General features: G+C 37.0%; 2 protein-coding genes across 4 annotated transcripts in view; one reads left to right on the forward strand and one right to left on the reverse strand.

Annotated features, from left to right (window-relative positions):
* The window catches only part of LOC136038173 (protein OPI10 homolog), a 466,996-nt gene that overhangs the window by 332,828 nt on the left and 113,328 nt on the right, over positions 1-20,840 (forward strand). The window lies entirely within an intron of this gene.
* The window catches only part of LOC136038170 (FERM domain-containing protein 4A-like), a gene marked incomplete at its 3' end in the record, with an annotated part of 135,745 nt that overhangs the window by 19,015 nt on the left and 95,890 nt on the right, over positions 1-20,840 (reverse strand). For all 3 annotated transcript variants that reach the window (XM_065721238.1, XM_065721237.1, XM_065721236.1), the window contains 1 exon segment: positions 16,323-16,399. In XM_065721238.1, the coding sequence (XP_065577310.1) occupies positions 16,323-16,399 (77 nt within the window).

The raw sequence follows: 20,840 nt of genomic DNA on the forward strand, positions 1-20,840 counted from the left end.
ATTTTACATTTCAGGGATGATTTGGTACACGATCAGATTAAATTAAAAACGCCAAGTTTTTTCAACTGAAAGTAAGGAGAAACATTGAAACTAAAAAAAAGAATTATTCTTGTATGAAGGGGGTTGCCCCCTCCTCATTCCTTGCTCTTTACGCTAAAGTTTGATTTTTTGTCCGAATCCTCGAAGACCTACTCCTGAATCTCAGGGGCCGTAAATTTTGAATTAGAAGTAGTTCTAAAGAACTTGAAAACTTTAGCTTAAAGAGCAAGGGTCGAGGATGAGGCAACCCACCTCATATATAGATAATTTCTACTGGTTTAAGTTTTAAGTTTAATCGTGACGCAAAACACTTCAAAATTGCTACCAGACTTTTTTTCAGTAACATCTTTTTATTTTCTATGCGTGTTAACACAGTCTCAATGAATGACGATCCGTTAATACTGCCTTTACGAGCTTCAACAGAGGGGGGGGGTCAAGTTCATGACTGGCCAGATACAAATAGGTTATTTTTCACCAAAAAGCTTTCACAAATTAATTAAGCTAATATTACACGGTTCATTTTGAAAATTTTTATTGCAATTTGAAACTTAGTTCTGGTAATGACACATTATCTGACACATCTGGTAATGGCTCTGAACTTCAATCAGAATTCTGGAAACCACTTCAATCAGAATTCTGGGGTTGAGGGCCAACCCCTCAACCCCAACCCTTATTTTGGGTTCAGCAATCGCCTACTCGTGAATGGACTTTTGGCAGCCCAGAACATTACCAAACCCAGCCAATGCAAATATGGCATGATCCCACAAATGGATCCAATCAGTTTCCATTTGCTGGCTCCCCTCAATCAGTGACATACCAAACAATTACAAGCCCAGGTCAGAGTCAAGCCATAAGATAATATAATCAAACAGATACAAATCAATGGATAAACACAAACAAAGAGAATAAGACAGTAAAAGTGAAAAATAAAAGAGAAACAATCAAGGAACATATCCAGCTGTCAGTACAGAATAGATTTGAAGTTTTAAGTGATGAAGCAGCAAATGAGAGGGACAATGAAAGCTATATGGGCGAAGCAGTTTCCTGCAAAAAACAGAAAACCTCTCCCAATGACTGTAATTACCAATGCAAGCATAGAATACAACTGCAGTGTAAATATAATCCTCACAGAACACAACAAGCAGTTCCCTGACCACAGCACAATTATCAAAAACTTGAAGAATATATTAAAGGAAAACAAGTTTGAATATGACTTGGTAAAGAACAATGAACTATTAATAGTACATTCTCAAAATGAAAATTCCAAAGAATTATTGTTGAAGACTACAAAACTAGGTAGCTTAAGTGTAATGGTTGAACTAAGAAAAAAGTTAGTCCGTGGTGTCATTAAAGGTGTGAATTTAAAAATGACAGAAGCTGATATAAAGGAATGTTTGGACACAGAATTAAAAATTCACCAAATAAAAAGACTAAAACTTTTTAACAAAGAAACAAGAAAAACAGAAGACAGCAAAGCCGTGTTAATCACTTTTGTAAGTGACACCTTGCCTTCCCATATTTGGTTTGCAGGAAGACCTAAAGAAGTTGCTCAATATAACAGGCCAATCATTCAGTGCTACAATTGCCAAAAATTTGGCCATATCAAAACAGTGTGCAGATCACCAAAACCATCTTGCCTTAGATGTGGAAAATCTCACCACTCTAAAGACTGTCCATTAAAAACTGAACCAGTAGAAACAAGAAATACAAAATATCACTGTGTAAACTGCAATGGTAACCATACAACTACATCCGCTACTTGCCCACAAAGAAGACAAAACAAGATTATTACAAAAATTGCAGAAACCCAAAATATAGGCATAAAAAGAGCTGAATCAGCATACAAATCTTATGCGCAAGTTGCAAACAAACAACATTCAAAAACTAGTCAATTTTATCTAAACAAAGAAGAATTTCCTCCAATATCAAGAGACCAAGAATTAGAAATTCAAAGTGATGTACTAACAGTGGTGAAAAAGATAATAAAAGAAATTGCAAGAAATCCAAGAATATTTGACACAAGCTCAATTCCAGTTGAAGAAAAAATCAATAGCTTATGCAAAGTTATTGAACAAATCACAAATATTAAAATAAGCCCAAGAGAAATCAATGAACCAGAATTAGACAGAGCATTCAAAGTTAGAAACGAAAGCACACTCAACCAACTGATATGTTAGTAGTCTCATGGAACTCTCAATCACTGACAGGCACGAAAACAGATATGTTAAAAAAATTTGCAGTCGATTATAAAGTAGATATAATATGCCTACAAGAAACATGGCTAGTCCCATATAAAAAATTTAAACTCACAGGATTTAATGTCACAAGACAGGATAGAATACAAGGCAGTGGAGGAGGCACTCTAATAGCCATAAGTAAAAAGTACCATTTCAAGCCTTTAAATATAGAAATCTCACAAGATAAAAATTACCAAATGATAGAAGCAGTAGGATGCACAGTATATTTGAAAAATCGTCAAAAACTCAACATCATAAATATTTACAACCCAAAAGGAGAAAATAAGAAAATTGGTAAGTTTATTGAGGAAATAGTGAAAACAATTCCGTCCTGTGAAAAATATATAATCCTTGGAGACCTAAATGCACACGATAATATTTGGTGTGATTGTGGTATCTCAAATAGTACTGGAAATTCAGTGGAAGTTTTTCTACAAGACAACTTAGATGCATGTCTAATCACACCTAAAAATCTGAAAACACGTCATTGCAAAAGAACAAACACATACACTACAATAGATCTATCAATTACACCAGCTAATATAGCTTCTAAATGGACAATTTGGTCAGCAAGTGAAATCACTTTGTTGAGTGACCACCTACCAGTAATGCATGAAATAAGAGATCAACCCACGAAGTGTGAAAATGATAGCTGCAGAAAACAAACAAACATCAAACAAGTGAATTGGGACAAATACCAAGAAATCTTAGAATTGCAAAATCTTGAAAATACCTTTGTGAGCTCAAATAATATTGAAGAAACAATTGAAACATTTCAAAACAGTTTGATACAAGCAGCAGAGTCGACTATAACAAATAAAACAGAAACGCACACGAAACACAAACACAACCCCTGGTGGAACAATATTTGCAAAGAGGCAAAGAAGCAAATGACAAAAGCAAAAAGACACTATGAAGCAATGTTCACGTTTGAGAATTATCTACACTTACAGAAAACCACGGCCATATTCAAAAAAACAGTAAAGGAAGAAAAATATAAAAGCTGGAATCAATACCTGGAAAAACTTGATTTCAGACAACCCTCAACAAAGATCTTTAAGTTTATTAAGAAAATGAATGGCTTTTATAATGAACAACCCCAAGTAAACATGCCAATTCAATCAGATGGAAAAGAAATTATAGATAATCAGGAAATAGCCAATGAAAGGGCAAGATATCTCAAATCAGTTATAAACAAAGAAGAAATAAACCAGTCAGCTGTAAGAAAAACCCTCTGGAAAATAAAAAGAGCTAGAGACACATCTACTGACGCACCCTACAATCAACCTTTTACTATAAATGAGTTAGAAACTACAATTAAAAACCTACCACTAACAGCACCAGGCAATGACCAAATATATCCTCATTATTTTAAAAAACTTCCTTCAAAATGGATTAAAATGCTTCTTCAAATAATTAACAATTGCTGGGAATCAGGGGAATTCCCAAAAATATGGAAAAAGGGAGTAGCAATCATGTTACCCAAGCCCCATAAAGATCCAACGAAGCTAGAAAATCACAGATTTATAACCTTATTACCTGTAATGGGGAAGCTTTATGAACGATTAATAAAGAATAGAATAAACTGGATTATGGAAACCAACCAATTTCTACCTCCATTCCAATGTGGATTTCGCAAAGGTTTAAGTACCACGGACAATCTTGCATTGCTCCAACGAGATGCCCTATATTCCCTGCAGAACCACAAGATCATGATAACCGTCTTCATGGACATTAAGTCAGCATTTGACGTTATATCCCACAGACAGATTTTGGATGGACTGATTAGCTTGGGAATAAAGGGTCCCCTAATATCAGTCTGTCATGAATATCTAAGAGAAAGAACTGTTCAAGTTAAATCAGGAAATTGCCTTTCCCATATTCATGTAAAATCACAAAGAGGAGTCCCACAGGGCTCAGCACTGGGTCCAGATTTCTATAATGTAAGTCAATACAATAGCCCACTGAATGACGATGAAATAAAGGCCTCAGTATTTGCTGACGATATTTGCTTCTGGCTAATAGGGCAGAAAGAAACAGAAATAATAACAAAACTACAACAAATGATCAATCAGCTGACATTTTGGGCTGAGGATCTAGACTTAGAATTTTCAATCACAAAGACAAAAATGATGGTCTTCACAAATAGACATATAACAAATATCCCAGATTTGATGTTGAAAAATCGAACAGTAGAAAGAGTCTCTAAACACATATCTGGGATGTTTGATAGATGAAAAGATGACCCTTCAACCAATGGTGGAACATATAAAACAGTCATGCATAAGGCGATTTAACATCATGAAAATGCTTTCCAAGAAAACTTGGGGAGCGAATACAGTATTTATGCTTGAGTTCTACTGTAAATACATTAGAGCAAAGATTGATTATGCCTCACTTTTCTACAATATTGCTTCAAAAAGCACGCTAAACAAACTGGAAGTTGTCCAAAATAGCGCGTTAAGAATAGCCTTTGGGGCAAGAAGTACAACGCCCATCTCCTTCTTATTAATTGAAAGTGGAATAGTTGACCTGCAAACCAGAAGAGAACAACAGATGCTGAAGTACCTGAAAAAGATATGGCTAGCCCCATCATCCCACCCATACAAAGCTCTAATTATTAAAAGAGGACTTACCCATACATTTAACAAAAAACGAAAGCGGAATAAAGAATGGATGATAGAAAAAGCAGAGAGTTTATTGAAAACACAGGATATAATCTTCAATTTTAGTGAGATGTTACACCTGCAAGACCCACCACTAATACCCCCATGGACAAGTAGAAGCATCAAATATCTAACAAACGAATTTGAAAAAGAAGATCCACTTAACTACATCAAATTCAACCATTTAATGGTTACAGAGTATAAAGAACACTTAAAAGTATACACGGACGGATCAAAAAATAATGAGGGTGTAGGAGCTGCTTTTGTCATACCAATATTGAATAAGACAGAGCTATTCAAGCTGGATCCATCACAGTCCATTTTTGAGGCTGAACTTGTCGCTATTATGAAAGCAGGCAGTTACTTAATGTCAATTTCTTCAGAAAAAAACAAGATACTAATTTGTTCTGACTCAAAAAGTGCAATAGAAGCATTGCAATCACCAAAACAAACCTCAAGAGAGATAACAACTACTCAGTTAGTAATGGATGAACTGGCAACATCCACAAATACATCAGTAACCATTATGTGGGTACCTGGACACAAAAACATAAGAGGGAATGAAGAAGCTGATATCGCTGCTAAAAAAGCGATAGTGGCAGGGTTACCAATAAATGGAACAACACCAAAAATAATCGGTACAATTGAAAATATGATCAAAAAAATTAAAATAGAAAGGCTAAGTGAATGGAGAGACAAAAATGGAACATGGTGGGCAAACAACAAAACAAATATTCAGTTTGAAAGAGGTCTATATGAAAAGCTTAACAGAGAAGAAAGCAGTATCATGTTTCGGCTAAGATCCACCCATGCTGGGACCCAAGCATATAAAGCCAAGTTCTTGGGTGAAAGTGAAAACTGTGTTAAGTGTGGCAAGATTGAAACTATCCATCACATATTATTAATTGAATGCCAAAATTACAGAACAGAAAGAAAAGAAATAATAGAATTTTTAAACAATATAAATAAACCACTCAGTGCAACTGTGTTACTAGGGGACATAAAAGATGACAAGCTGGCAGTCGAGGCAGTCAAGCTCATGACAAAATTTTTGAAGAAGATTGGAAGAGCAACAGCAGTATAAGTAAATCAACCCAAAGAAAGACGTCCTAAGGTCATCAGACAAGAGAGGACGGTTAATCAATCATCATCATCTTAACTCCAGTTGTGAGGTAAGCCTGCTGAAGTCTTCTTCAGATTTGCCATGTCAGCAACGCTAAGTATGTAGTGTAGTGGCTTATTCAGATGATTGTTATGTACGGTATTTGTGCAACAAGTCCTTCTTGCAACCCACATTGCTACAGGCTCGATCACTAACTTAGTGATCTAACAAAATGCACATTCAAACCTACAAGTTCAGACTGTTCAAAATATCTATCAGTTATAGTATGAATGACAATAGGTTTTATGTGAGCCATACCTGTATGCGATTAGCCCCCATGTTTCTTAAGCTGATCACTTGTGGAAAAGCAGATAGAAGAGGCTTAGAGTAGGAGTGACTAGGAGTGTAGTGGAGAGCATATCGGCTAGACATATGCCATGGTGAAATCTACCTTCATGAACCTTTCATGTGCAGCATACTTGGGTAGAGGTATACTTATTTGAATGTTTGTTGACTTTGAACTTTGCCATTTTCATGCACTTGCTGTGACTAAAGTTAACTATCAATTAGCCAAAGTAGGCAATTAGGGGCCTCTGAAAATAGTCTACCTGAATAGGTATTTTGGATCTTCATTCTACCATTTAGCCCAAAACTGCACTGTTTATATTTAAGTATGGTAACTGTTTAAATAAGCATACCTCTACTGTACCATTGCTAGTTTTGGAATAAAAAAAGCAGGAACCTTTATTGTATTTTTTTTAACCTGTAGGCTACTCTACCAAAATCAGGATAATTACTGACATGGGTAGTACCTGACAAAGTCAGTGACAAGTATCCCACAGCCTGAAATTCTGTGGAGGATAAGCGTTCCTTTATATCTATCATGGCCATGGGTAATTTTGTAGTAGCTTACCAGATGGTTACTCTTCTTAAAGAGATGACAGGCGCACACATCTTTGTGATCAGAGTTTTCACTGTCTTTGTCACCGCGTTTATTGGAATATCAGTACATATTTCGATCACCCATGCATTATTTACTGCTATCACATAACACAGTTTTTCAGGGAAATCTCTTTAGGAAATCCGTACTTCTGTGTTGTGTGATTGTAGAAGGGAATCTCTGGTTTTTTGTCAGCATCTGTTTACCTGATCAAGGGTAAAGCTAACAAAAAAATCCCAAAGTAAAATTACTATCTAGCCTAGTATGCTTGTCATTCTTACCGTGAAAAAAGCTAGTTTTAATCCTCTTTTTTGATTTACCATACGTAGTAGAGAGTAGCTAGTAGATACATGGAATTATATGCTATATATCGTTTTTAAGGACAAAATGAAGCAATCAAAACTTCAACAGTTTTTCAAAAAGCCAGGACCTCCAGATGAGACAGATAAGAGACAAGAAAATCCGAACAAACCCACTGAAGAATTGCACGAGGTGACAGAAGTACAGACTGGAATAAACCCTGATAGCCGAGCAAACTTGGGCAGTGATAAGAACAGCAAAAACTGTGACCAGGATATGATATCACTAGGTGAAGAAAGCGGCAGCAGTACTGAATCTAGTGAATCTGAAGAGTCTGACTCTGATGACGAATGTGTTGATGAGAGAATGAATGTCAAGGCAAAGCCAAAAAAGAAAAAGACACATTACAAGCACAAATTTAACAGTGACTGGCTTTCTGACAAAGACCTGCAGAAATGGATTCGGAAGGATGAGAAGGACAGTACGAGATTTATGTGCCTGGTTTGCAACAAAAGTTACATTGGAGGAAAAACCCATGCTCTTAGACATTCCAAAAATAAATTCCATGGAAAGAACTTTAAGGCAAAGCAGCATACAACTGATCTAGCAAACTTGTGCTCCAGTAACGTTGAATTTAAGAAAAGTGTGATGTTGCAGAAGAGTGTTGAGAATGCAGAGCTGAAGCTCAGCGGCTTTATTGCTGAACACAACCTGCCATTTAGGGTTATGGAACATCTGCCAGGGCTCCTAAAAAATGTGTTCCCTGATTCCGTGATCGCAGGTAAGATTACGTGCGGCCGTGACAAAACACGAAATATCATTGTGAAAAAGTTGGCACCTGATGCAGACCAGGCTCTCTCAGAGAAATTGCAGAAATGCAAGTTTTCAATCTTGTTGGATGAATCGACAGACAAATCTGTTGTTAAATCTATGGCTGTTGTTGCTCGCTTCTGGTGTCCTCAGTTAAAACGTGTTTGCGATCGCTTATTAGGACTTGTCGAGGTGCCATCAGCAACAGCTCAGATAATGAAGGGAGAAGTAGATAAGCTACTCAGCGTCAGAAATATCCCAAAAGAGAACTGCATAGGTTTCGGATGGGATAATGCCTCTGTGAACATGGGGGAGGTAGCGGGGCTGAAGGCTCTTGTGAAAATTGACAATCCGTATGTTATTGTTGTAGGCTGTGTGTGCCATAGCCTTGCACTATGCGCGTCTAACGCCTCCAAAGAGATCCCACTAGAATTTGATGAGTTTGTCCGTGATGTATATAACTATATACAGCATTCACCAAAGCGTATTGCAGCATATACAGAGTTTCAGGGGATAACAGATACGAAAAACCATAGACTGCTGAAAATCTGTGACGTCCGTTGGCTGTCTCTCGAGTCCGTAGTTATGCGAATTTTAGAACAGTGGAGAGCTCTGAAAGTGTACTTTTACGAGGAATTCAAGGCCATCAAGTCGGCCTCTGCTGAAAAGGTCCTGAAAATGATGGAAAATGTGTACACGAAACTGTACTTGCAGTTCCTGGGCTTCATTTTGCCGCAAGTCAACAAGCTGAACATATTGTTTCAAGCTGAGGGGGTTAGGCTGCACTGCCTTTGCAACGAGGTCTCTACGGTATTTGGGACTATCCTAAGGAACTTCCTACGTCCGGAAGTAGTTGAAAACAAGCCGTTAGGGACCTATGATCCGTCCAACCGAGAGTATTTCTTGCCTCTCGAACGAATCTATGTGGGAGCAAACGTGGAAGCTGAGGTTATCGAGAAAAATATTCCTGCCCCAACAGTGCATGCGTTCAAACTAGTGTGTCTGAAGTTTTATGTGAAGTTGGCAAAGGAGTTTTATGTCCGCTTTTACTGCAACTCAACCTTTAAGGTTCTGCAGAAAATGAAAGTGATCGACCCGGTTGTGGCTGCCTCTGGCCGAGAGGATTTAGTACCAGTACTAGTCATGTTTCCTAACTTAGTCAACCGACAATCTCTAGAAGAATTGAGCTCTCAGTGGCGATCAATCCCTGCTGAATCAAAGCATTTGCCACCCCAATACTTGAAAAGTCCAGAGGTGTTCTGGGGGAAACTGAACGAGCTTAAAAATGGTCTTGGCTCTTCAAAGTATGCAGAGCTTTGTACATTCATGTTTTCTGTCATGTCCCTTCCACACTCATCGGCCTGTGTCGAACGTATTTTCAGTGCAGTGTCGGTGGTTAAAACGAAGTCTCGAAACCGCCTTGCAGTTGACACCATTTACTCCTTGATTCGGACAAGGGAGCATATTTGCGACCATGGTACTTGTGTCTCCTGGAACCCTCAGGAAAAAAAGAAAGGGTCTGAAGAACAGGCAATTGTTGAAGTAGAAGATGATCAACAGGAGGAAATTGAGTCTCTGCTAAGAGATATTGAAGACGTGATGATCTCGTGATAATTCCTAAGAAGTTTTAGTTTTTAAAAGAAGTGAATATCTTGTTTTTCTGTTCATTCCTACTTTTGTATCCGATGATCTAACATAAAGAAAGATAAATAACGCCGTAAAATGGGCCGTAATTTTAATTTGAGCTCATTCCGAGCTCCACAACTCAACAACCCCTTTCTCGATTAGAGCCAGGCCCATAGACATAACATATGTCCTCCATGGACAAAGCATATTTGGAGTTTTTGTTTTGGTTATCTGCGGTTTCTTCCGCTTCACTCTGCTTAAAATTGCTATCCTTTTGGTTATCACTTAGGTTAGGCTACTGCCGCTTTCCGTAAGCGTTGTTCAAATTGGTTAAATAAGACGAATAAGGGATTTTCGGAAGAGACATCTCTGGGTCCGTGGTTCGTGGATCCAGTGGAATTTCTTCGCGACTCAACCGCTTTTCCTTTGTGGCAGATTTTGCGTGACTTTCCAGCTCTGAGTTACCTTCATTTGGCAGAACTAATTTACCTCAATAGGCACATTTTGGCTCTTTGGCTACTGAGCACGCTCTAGAGCCAAGCTCTATTCCAGAAAACACGAAGGTGCGGAAAAATAAGGTTAGAAAAGAAAATGGGAGCCATCGGGAAGAGAGAGAAAAATAAGCAAAAGAACGATATTGTATAGATTCGTACAGTAGCGCGAAAGAAGATCGCGTGTTGCGCGAAGCGCAACACGCGAAAAAAAAATTTTTGCGTCTGGTACATGTTTTCCCGGGAAGTACATTTTTAGACCTATGTCTAGTACAATTCAAAAAATCAATATCGCAACACTGGCTCGGAGTCTCCCCTCCCCCGAGAATAAACAACAATCCAATTTTTTTTTCATATTTCTTGGCACTTCTTATGCAAACTATCAGGAAACCTCGTTTTTCTCTTTCTCCCTTCCCAGACTGCCACGATTATGCTTCTTAGTCAATCATCTGGGGTTAAATGAAAATCAGTTCGTCCACAAACAGATGGGAAGTTGTATTAAAGGATTTAAAGGACATCGGAACTTCACGAGGAGAGGTAAAGAGAACAGTATTGCAACGACTGGGGTGGAGGAGGAGCATCCACAACTGCGTTTACCTTAGGCGGTCTGGTGCTTCAGCAGTGTTGGTATCAGAGCGGCACTAAAAACCGAATTTGAAGAGAACAATTTGTGAGAAATGTCATCTCTGAAACTAAAACTTCAAAATTTTTCAAAAAAACGAAAAAAACAACAAACAAACAAACACAGACTTACTGCAAAAAAGAGGAATCAAATTAATTTTCATACTACCCATGAATTTAGTGGGTCGCAAATGAATGTAATTTAAGCCATAATTATCACCTTCCAAGTGGTACCAATATCCAAATGTTTTTTTTTCTTTTCTGCGATATAAAAATCTAACAACCTATTAACCTTCTCTTGAAGTTCACTAAAAGGCTAAAGGCTACATTAAACTCTTTCCTCGTAAATAAAGATATATTTTTTATCCAACAGTTCGTGGTAACGAACTGTAGTAAGGAGCGACATGCATGTTACATTGCAGAGTAAAAGTGCTTAAAGAAGAAAAGAGGTTAGCCTGATCAAATTAAAAACAAAGAATGCTGCAGTTCCAAAACGAACTAAAGTAAAGAAACTGAAAAAAGTAAAGTAAAGTAAAGTAAAGAACTGAAGTAAAGAAACAAAACAAATAGAAAAGATTTGCATATACGAGTGGTGTTTTTTAATTAACGTCCGTTTAAGCATAAATACATAACGAAAGATTATTTCAAAAGAGTAAATTTATTTTCAGAAAATAAATTCGTTACTCTATTTTTCGACATAATTGCCAATTTTGTTCGAACACTTATCATTCCTCTCAACCAATTTTAAAATACCCTCTTGATAAAAAACTTGGCGCCTGCTTCGATAACCAATAGTTCACTTCCGTTTTCCCGCCGTCGTCATCACTGTAACCGTTGCCACTGAGGGCGTTGTTCGAGGTGTAGAAACGGATAGTAATCACTTGGAGCAAAATCAGGACTGTAGGATGGGTGGTCTAAAAACTTCCCAGCTAAAACTGTACAACGAATTGCAGGTCTGACCTGCAGTGTGAGGTCTTGCATTGTCATGAGGAAGGACAATTCCCTTTGTCAGAATGCCACTTATTTTGTTTTGAATCGCTCTACGTAACTTTCTGAAGGTTTGACAGTATGCTTCTGCATTGATAGTGGTTCTTCATTGCATGAAGTTGATCAACGAAATCAAATGCTTATCCAAAAACACCGATGTCATGACATGAGTCTGTTTTGCCTTCACCTATACAGGAGAGTGTGTGTGTCTCTATTCCACACTGTGTTGCTTTGATTCGGGCGTGATGCGCGAAACCCATGTTTCGTCTCCAGTAGCGATCTGACTCAAAAAGCCATCACTTTCTTCGTGATAACGAGTCAAGAACTTCATTGCACGCTCAAATCTTTGGTTTTTGCGGTCCTCTCCTAGGAGTTTCGGGACCCAACAGGAGCCCTGTTGCAGAAACTGTACATTTTAGGAAACAATATAGCAAAGCATTGACCTCGAAACCTCGGGAAATTCATTTGACAGACCAGTTATGGTGAAGCGTCTGTTGTCACGAATTCTCACTTAAACTGATACCAGCAATTTGTCTGTAATCAAAGAAGGGCGACAGGGGTGGACCTCATCATGGACGTTGTAACGGCCATCTTTGAATTTTTGTACCCACTTACTCACTTTCCTTTCACTTATAATAGTATCACCGTACACTTCGCAAATCTGTCGATGAATTTCTGCAGCAGAACCGTATCACTGAGCGAACCTCACACGCGGCGGGCGAATTGATATTTTTAAACATTTTGAAAGAACCATAAAGGTTAGCTACACAGCTGAAACTTGGCACAGTTGTTCCAGAGACATGCTAGTACACGACGCACGCGCTCTTTCTGTGTGCTTGGGAACTACTAGTGTCTACAATAAACAGACCTTAATTAAAAAAAACACACCTCGTACATAATAACGCAAGCTAAATTGATAAGCATTACGAGAATAATATTACTCCTTTTAAGGTCGGATCCTATATCCGATTATTAGGATTATTCTGATGGACTTTGTTCTAAGGAACAGGGAAATAGGAAGGCAATTTTCTATCGAACTCAGATTAGACAGATGATCTCAGTGTCCTGTATAAAATTGTAGACGAAATGAATAATTATGTGAAGGCTTTGAGGGTTCAGGGTGCAAGAATGGGTTCGGAATTAACGTTAAGCAGACTCACCCCTAAGACGAGGAAATTAATGAGAGTGAAGATGTGATATTAAGTAAGAGAAAATCGATCGAGTGGATACATAGGCTTCGTTCGGGAGGCGGGAGGAAGTAGGCAAAGGGATGCCTACTTCCCCCCCCCCCGAATAATTAACCCTCCTCCCCCCGAATAATTTGCAGAATATTACAGTTTATTGAGTAAATATAAAAATAATACTTGGACAGAAACTGGTTTATGCATTGCCACGTTCATTTGTTTTTGTCAAAACATAAAACAGGACTAAATTGAGAGGTACATTTCCAATTAACTTTTTATTAAAGTAACGTCAATACGGCAAAAATTACGATAGTGCTAGTTTTGGTGGGAGTTTGATCGGATAAGGTAAGTGTTCAACAATGGATACGCACCGTGCGCCAAGAATCTACCGGCGAGTCTCAACCACCAAACAAGTGTGGAAGCAGGACTGTCAATTTTAAATTAATTTGATGTTTATGTATTGTTAATTATGTATTTCAAATTGACCGAATAGGGTCTCGGCTAAATAGTAGCTTTTCTTTGTTACTGCTTGAAAAAAGTGTGGTATTAAAGACACATACACTCTCCTGCAAAGGTGAAGACCAAACAGACTCTGTCCCGGTGCATAATCATGGCATCGGTGTTTTGGGATAGACATTGCGTTTCGTTGGTCAACTTCATGCGACGAGGAACCACTATCAATGCTGAAACACACTGCCAAACCCTCAGAAATCTACGTAGAGCGATTCAAAACAAAAGACGTGGCTTTCTGACAAAGGGAATTGTCCTTCTTCATGACAATGCAAACCTCACACAGCAGGTCAGACCTGCAATTTGTTGTAAAGTTTTAGCTGGGAAGCTTTTAGAACACCCACCCTAGAGTCCTGATCTTGCTCCAAGTGATTACTATCCGTTTCTAAACCTCGAACAACGCCCTCAGTGGCAACGGTTACAGTGATGACGACGACGGGAAAACGGAAGTGAATTATTGGTTATCGAAGCAGGCGCCAAGTTTTTATCAAGAGGGTATTTTAAAATTGGTTGAGAGGTATGATAAGTGTTCGAACAAACTTGGCAATTATGTCGAAAAATAGAGTAACGAATTTATTTTCTGAAAATAAATTTACTCTTTTTAAATAATTTTTTGAAGGTACTTGCCTGGTTAAATCAGATCTTGAACCTATTGGAGGGTTCAAAAAGTGCATTCATATATTGGCAGCCCAATGGCCGCCACTTGCGAAGCAGCTGTCAGAACACCCCACTATATGGTCCAAACAGATCTAGAAGGTCATAGGTGTCGGGCGCGATGGAAAAGTTTGATTCCCGCCGCAAGTACAAGTAAGTAAGATTAGCCAAGGTACAAGGTGTTTATCCACGGTTGAAAAATGCAAGGAAGAATGGAAATACAGATCTAAGAACTAAACAATAGAATATTGGAAACCACGGTTATGCCAATATTTAGGCATGGCTTGGAAAAGTGGACGTTTCGAAAGGCTTAGTAAAACTTGTTGAATGTATTCATAAGGAGTTATGTCGGGATAGCTTGAGATACTATTTCAACTAACCATATATCAAACAGTAAGCTTTCCAAAATATTTGAGTCGGATCACAATTTCTGCACTGAAAGAAAGCTTAAGATGGTTAGACCATGATTCACGAGTGATAAATGAAAGATAGCCAAGGATTATACTTTTTGGCCACCCATTTGGGGTCAAATGAAAACCAATTGTGCTTGAATAGGGCAGAAAGGGGTCGTAATAAAGAACTGAAAGAAAATCAGAACCACATCAGAGAGGCTAAAGAGAGAAGCTTTGAATAAATTGAAAAGGAAGGAGTCTATGAGCTGTGTTGACCTCAGGTGGCTTGGTGATCAATGATGTGTTAATGACAGTAGCAGCAGTCGGACTAAACTAGATTGATATTGTTCACGATTTTGATCTGATGAGGAGTCTATGAGCTGTGTTGACCTCAGGTGGCTTGGTGATCAATGATGTGTTAATGACAGTAGCAGCAGTCGGACTAAACTAGATTGATATTGTTCACGATTTTGATCTGATGAGGAGTCTATGAGCTGTGTTGACCTCAGGTGGCTTGGTGATCAATGATGTGTTAATGACAGTAGCAGCAGTCGGACTAAACTAGATTGATATTGTTCACAATTTTGATCTGACATGAATGAATATAAGTTAGCACAATTACAAGGCACAATTATTTTCACCTTTCAAGTGGTGTCAAGAACAATTTTTTCCCGCGACTCAGCAATAATACAACCTATTAGCCTTCTTTTGAATTTCACTAAAGGTTAAGGTTACATAAATCAATTCCTCACAATCATTAGCTTTCTTCGTCAATTGATAGAAACAATAGGAGGTTATACTGCTTAGCAAAAGTGCAAGAAAAAAAAACGAATGGGAATTCATAGTTGTTTATTACATAAAGATTATTATAGCATGCCAGAATGAAGAAAAAATAAATAGAAAAGAGCAGGCGAAGGAATAGGCATGTGTACGTGGAGAGAAAAAGGAGGGGCGATAAATCCTATTAAAAACAAGAATAGACCTAAACACAAAAACCATAGGTGAGGCCCAAATCAAGCCCTATGGTTTTTGGAGTAGGCCACTACGTGGAATAGACCACTTTTTGCAATAGATCACATGCGTGGAGCCGAAAAAGGTGGGCATGGGAATTAAATATTCCGTTCGCCTCCGGTAGAAAGGCAGGTGCATGTGCATTATAGGGACCACACTATTGCTCTTGATCTGTTACAAACCAGTTTCTCTGTGTGCACTTGGAGATAATCAGCTTAGTCTGAGTGAGACTAACTACTATGCAGGCATATTTTAATTAAATATTTAATATACCTAATCAAGGTAGAGTATAGAGTTGGTTAGGTATTTAATATAATGCTTTCTGGCTTCTCCCGCTTTCCATATTTCTCTGTTGTAGTTTCCATAATTTTGTTACTAAAGTATTATATTTTCATCATATTTTGATACATTTTATTATAATTAACCTAACTTTACATCTTGAGTGTGGTCGCTATAATATACAAGTACCGAAAGGCAAAGCAATCCTTCGGGCTCCCAGAAAAAATCTACCGAGCCGCAATCTAAGGGTTCAGTATTTGTGTACCTATTAAGACGCTGTTTTGCAAAAATCAATAAGTTATAAACTAAGATAGAAAGAGAGGAAACAATAGAACCAAAAGCTTATGCATAGGATGGAAAGGTAAAAAGATGAGGAAGAAAAGAGAACGCATATAATTTTAGGAAACCAATAGGTTCATATCAAGTACCCAAAACTATGCAACTTAAAACAAAAAAATTGAAATACAACTTACTTTTTCACATCATGAACTTCAATGGAAAATTTCTTGTCTCTAAAATAAAGATTTTCAAGCTGGTTCCAAAGAAATATCTAGAACAAGATAAAAAAAAAAAAAAAAAACATTAACCTAGATGTAAACCATAATACACTCATATCTATTCAAGTTTAAAGAATTAAAATAGAAAACAAGAGCCAAGAGATCATATGGTATGAGCTCTAACAAAATTCTAAGAATCAATAGATTGATTTAAAAAGGAAAATCAAAGGCTTAATGCCGGTCAGGATTTAAAATAAGAGCTCTGAGTCATGATGTCCTTCTAAATATCAAAATTCATTAAGATCCGATCACCCACTCGTATGTTATAAATACCTAATTTTTTCTGATTTTTCTCCTTCCTTTAGCCCCCCAGATGGTCGAATCTGGGCAAACGACTTTATCAAGTCAATTTGTACAGCTCCCTGACACGCCTACCAATTTTCATCGTCCTAGCACGTCCAGAACCACCAAACTCCCTAAATCACTGAACCCCTCCCCCCAACTCTCCCGAAAAGAGCGAATCAAGTACGGTTACGTCAATCACGTATCAAGGACATTTGACTATTCTATCCACCAAGCTTCATCCAGATTCCTCCACTCCAAGTTTTTTCCATCTCCCCCCAATGTCAAAAGATCTGGTCGGGATTTGAAATAAGAGCTCTGAGACATGAATTCCTTCTAAATATCAAATTTTATTAAGATCCGATCACCTATTTGTAAGATAAAAATACCCCAATTTTCACGTTTCCCAAAAAAATCTGGTTTCCCCCACCAAATACCCCCAATGTCACAGGATCTGGTCGGAATTTAAAATTAGAGCTTTAAAGCACAAGATCCTTCTAAATATGAAATTTCATTAAGATCTGGTCACCCTTTCGGAAGTTACAAATACCTCAATTTTCAAAATTACCCCCCCCCCCCCTACTCCACCAAAGAGAGCAGATACAGCTATGTCAGTCACGTATCTTAGACAGGTTTTTATTCTTCCCATCCAGTTTCATCCTGATCTCTCCGCTTTAAGTATTTTCTAAGATTTCCGGTCCCCCCCAACTGCCGCCCCCCCCAATGACGCTGGATCCGGTTGAGATTTATAATAAGAGATCTGAGTTACGAGGTCCTTCTAAATATGAAGTTTCATGAAGATCCGATCTCTCCTTCGTAAGTTAAAAATACGTCTTTTTATCTAATTTTTTAGAATTAACTCCCCCCCCCCAATAGAGCTGATCCGTTCCAATTATTTAAATCACATGTCTAAGACTTCTGCTAATTTTTCCCACCAAGTTCCATCCCGATCCCTCCAATCTAAGCGTTTTCCATGATTTTAGGTTCCCCCACCCCAAACTCCCCCCAATGTTACCAGATCCTGTTGGGATTTAAAATAAGAGTTCGAGACACGATATCCTTCTAAATATCAAATTTCATTGAGATCCGATCACCCGTTCGTAAGTTAAAAGTACCTCATTTTTCAGTATTAACCCCCTCTCCCCAACTACCCCGAAGAGAGCGAATCCGTTCCGTTTATTTCAATCATGTATCTAGGACTTGTGCTTGTTTTCCCACCCAATTTCATCCCGATCCCTCCACTCCAAGTGTTTTCCAACATTTTAGGTTTCCCCCTCCCAGCCCCCCCCCAAAGTCACCAGATCCGGTCGGGATTTGAAATAGCAGCTCTGAGACGAGGTATCCTTCCAAATATCAAATTTCATTAAGATCTGATCAACCGTTCGTAAGTTAAAAACACTTCAGTTTTTCTATTTTTTCCGAATTAGCGGTCCCCCACTCCCCCCTCCAGATGGTCAAATCGGGAAAAAGACTATTTCTAATTTAATTCCAAACATCAAATTTCATTGAGATCTGATCAACCGTTCATAAGTTAAAAACACTTCTATTTTTCTATTTTTTCCGAATTAGCGGTCCCCACTCCCCCCCTCCAGATGGTCGAATCAGGAAAATGACTATTTCTAATTTAATCTGGTCCGGTCCCTGATGCACCTGCCAAATTTCATCGTCCTAGCTTATCTGGAAGTGCCTAAAGTAGCAAAACCGGGACCGACAGACAGACTGACAGAATTTGCGATTGCTATATGTCACTTGGTTAATACCAAGTGCCATAAAAACGAAAGGAAAGGGGAAAATAGAAAAAGTAAACGAAATCTCTAATTAGGCTATATAAAAAAAGTTTTTTTTCTTTTAAGATTTTTTTTTTGGCTTGATGCCAAAGGATAAATATATATCCTTTTCTATATATATATATATATATATATATATATATATATATATATATATATATATATATATATATATATATACATATATATATATATATAATATATATAAATATATATATATATATATATATATATATATATATATATATATATATATATATATATATATATATATATATATATATATATATATATATATATATATATATATATATATATATATATATATATATATATATATATATATATATATATATATAAAATTACAATTATTCACTTTTCTTGGTGATTTGTTTAAATGACATCCATCAAGTTATTTCTTGGACAGACCTAAAAACGTGTGACCTTTTCAAGTGTCCAAAGTTGCCTCAACCAGGGGTTGACTTCGGACATACATGGGGCCCTTCCAGATATTCGGTAATTAATGTTTGTAATACTTAATTCAGATGATATTAACATTTAATTCAAATAATATACAAGTTAAATGCAGCATTAAATTTATTTTGTGGGAAATTGGGCCAAATATAAGACCTTTGGCTGTTCGACCAGTTCTTCCTATTGAAACCGGTGAGGGAAGCTTCATGATAATTTCTTGAAAGTCAGTTTATGGACAATCTCGACATTCAGGGAAGATGAAATTCCCACTAGACTTGCGCAGGTAGTCCATTTCTCCTACTGTGCCACTTATTTCTTCAACTTCACCAACATAGGAAACAGCAGAGTTTTGCTTCTTTCCCACCATAAACCTGACAAGCACAAGCTTTCCGCTTCACCAGTCTCAAACTCACTGATACTCCCGCAATATAGACTTACTTCAGGTCCTCTATAACACAACAGGAACACTATCAATTTTACCAATGTTCTGCCTACAGCTGCGCATAATTCCATTTTCTAAGTTACAAAAAACTTCCGTCAGTAAGGGATGGAGGTCCAGAAAAGTGTCCAGAATCGCCCCCAAGAAAGTGTCCGGAGTTGCCCCATGTTGATGTCCTTTTGAAAATTTATTTTTTCGTAGATAGCGGCCTGATATTTACTAATAAAAATTGTCATGCAAATACTAGGTGTATAACTTGTTTGATCTAGCTAACTTACGGCCCAAGAGCTATAATAACTTAGAAAATATTTGACAAAGACTACAAGTGTCAGGATTTCCAGCAAGCATATGAAAACTTCCTTATCTCTTTCCTCGGTTGTCTTTTTTATCCAAAATTTAAAACTTGCACCAAATGTGCGCGTTACAAGAAGGGCATCTAGTGAGAATTTCTTGAATGGATTAGCTTTAAAACTTTAGACAAGAGGTCAAACGTACGGAGTCGCCCCCGTGTGGTTTCCCCCCTCTCCCCTAAATATATATATATATATATATATATATATATATATATATATATATATATATATATATATATATATATATATATATATATATGTATATATATATATATATATATATATATATATATATATATATATATATATATATATATATATATATATATATAGACATGTATATGAGACAGAAGGAGAAAAGGAAGACTGTTTTCCTAAATTAGTGATTAATATAGACCAGCACTTGAATGAGGCCTTAACCCTACTCATATATATATTTATATATTTATATATATATATATATATATATATATATATATATATATATATATATATATATATATATATATATATATATATATATATATATATATATCATGAAAAGATATATATTACTAAATTCTCATTGGCTATCACTAACGTAGACAAACATTCATTAGATATTGACAATATGAATGAAAAAAAAAGACAAAAAGAACACGTAGAAGTTTCATCCTGAATTAAAATCTAACATTTATTTGCATAGCAAATGAATTTTATCCTCCCCCTCCCTCCGCTTATGGTCAAAAATATAGCCTGAATTTTATATATCCATTGAATTTTCTGCTTCTTTGATAAACCGTTAAACGAATTTGAAGAAAGAGTGACACATTGAGAATTCAGTGGATAAATAAAATTCACGCTATATAATTGATAATGGGGGGGGGATAATGTTCATTTGCAAGGCAAATGCACGATATATTTGGAATGTGGATGAAATTTCGATTTTGAAAATATGTATATTTCAGGTGCTTATTTATTATACCGACAACACTCAAGTTTACGCTGTGTAAAAGTCGAGAACCATACCACGAGTTTAATCTGTCTATTTTAAGAAGCAATTAGCTTATGCTCAGTGTAAGACAAGTGGCGGGCGACATATTACATTGGAATTATAAAA

This window comes from Artemia franciscana, chromosome 17 (assembly GCF_032884065.1).
Source record: "Artemia franciscana chromosome 17, ASM3288406v1, whole genome shotgun sequence".
Taxonomy (NCBI): Eukaryota; Metazoa; Arthropoda; class Branchiopoda; order Anostraca; family Artemiidae; genus Artemia; species Artemia franciscana.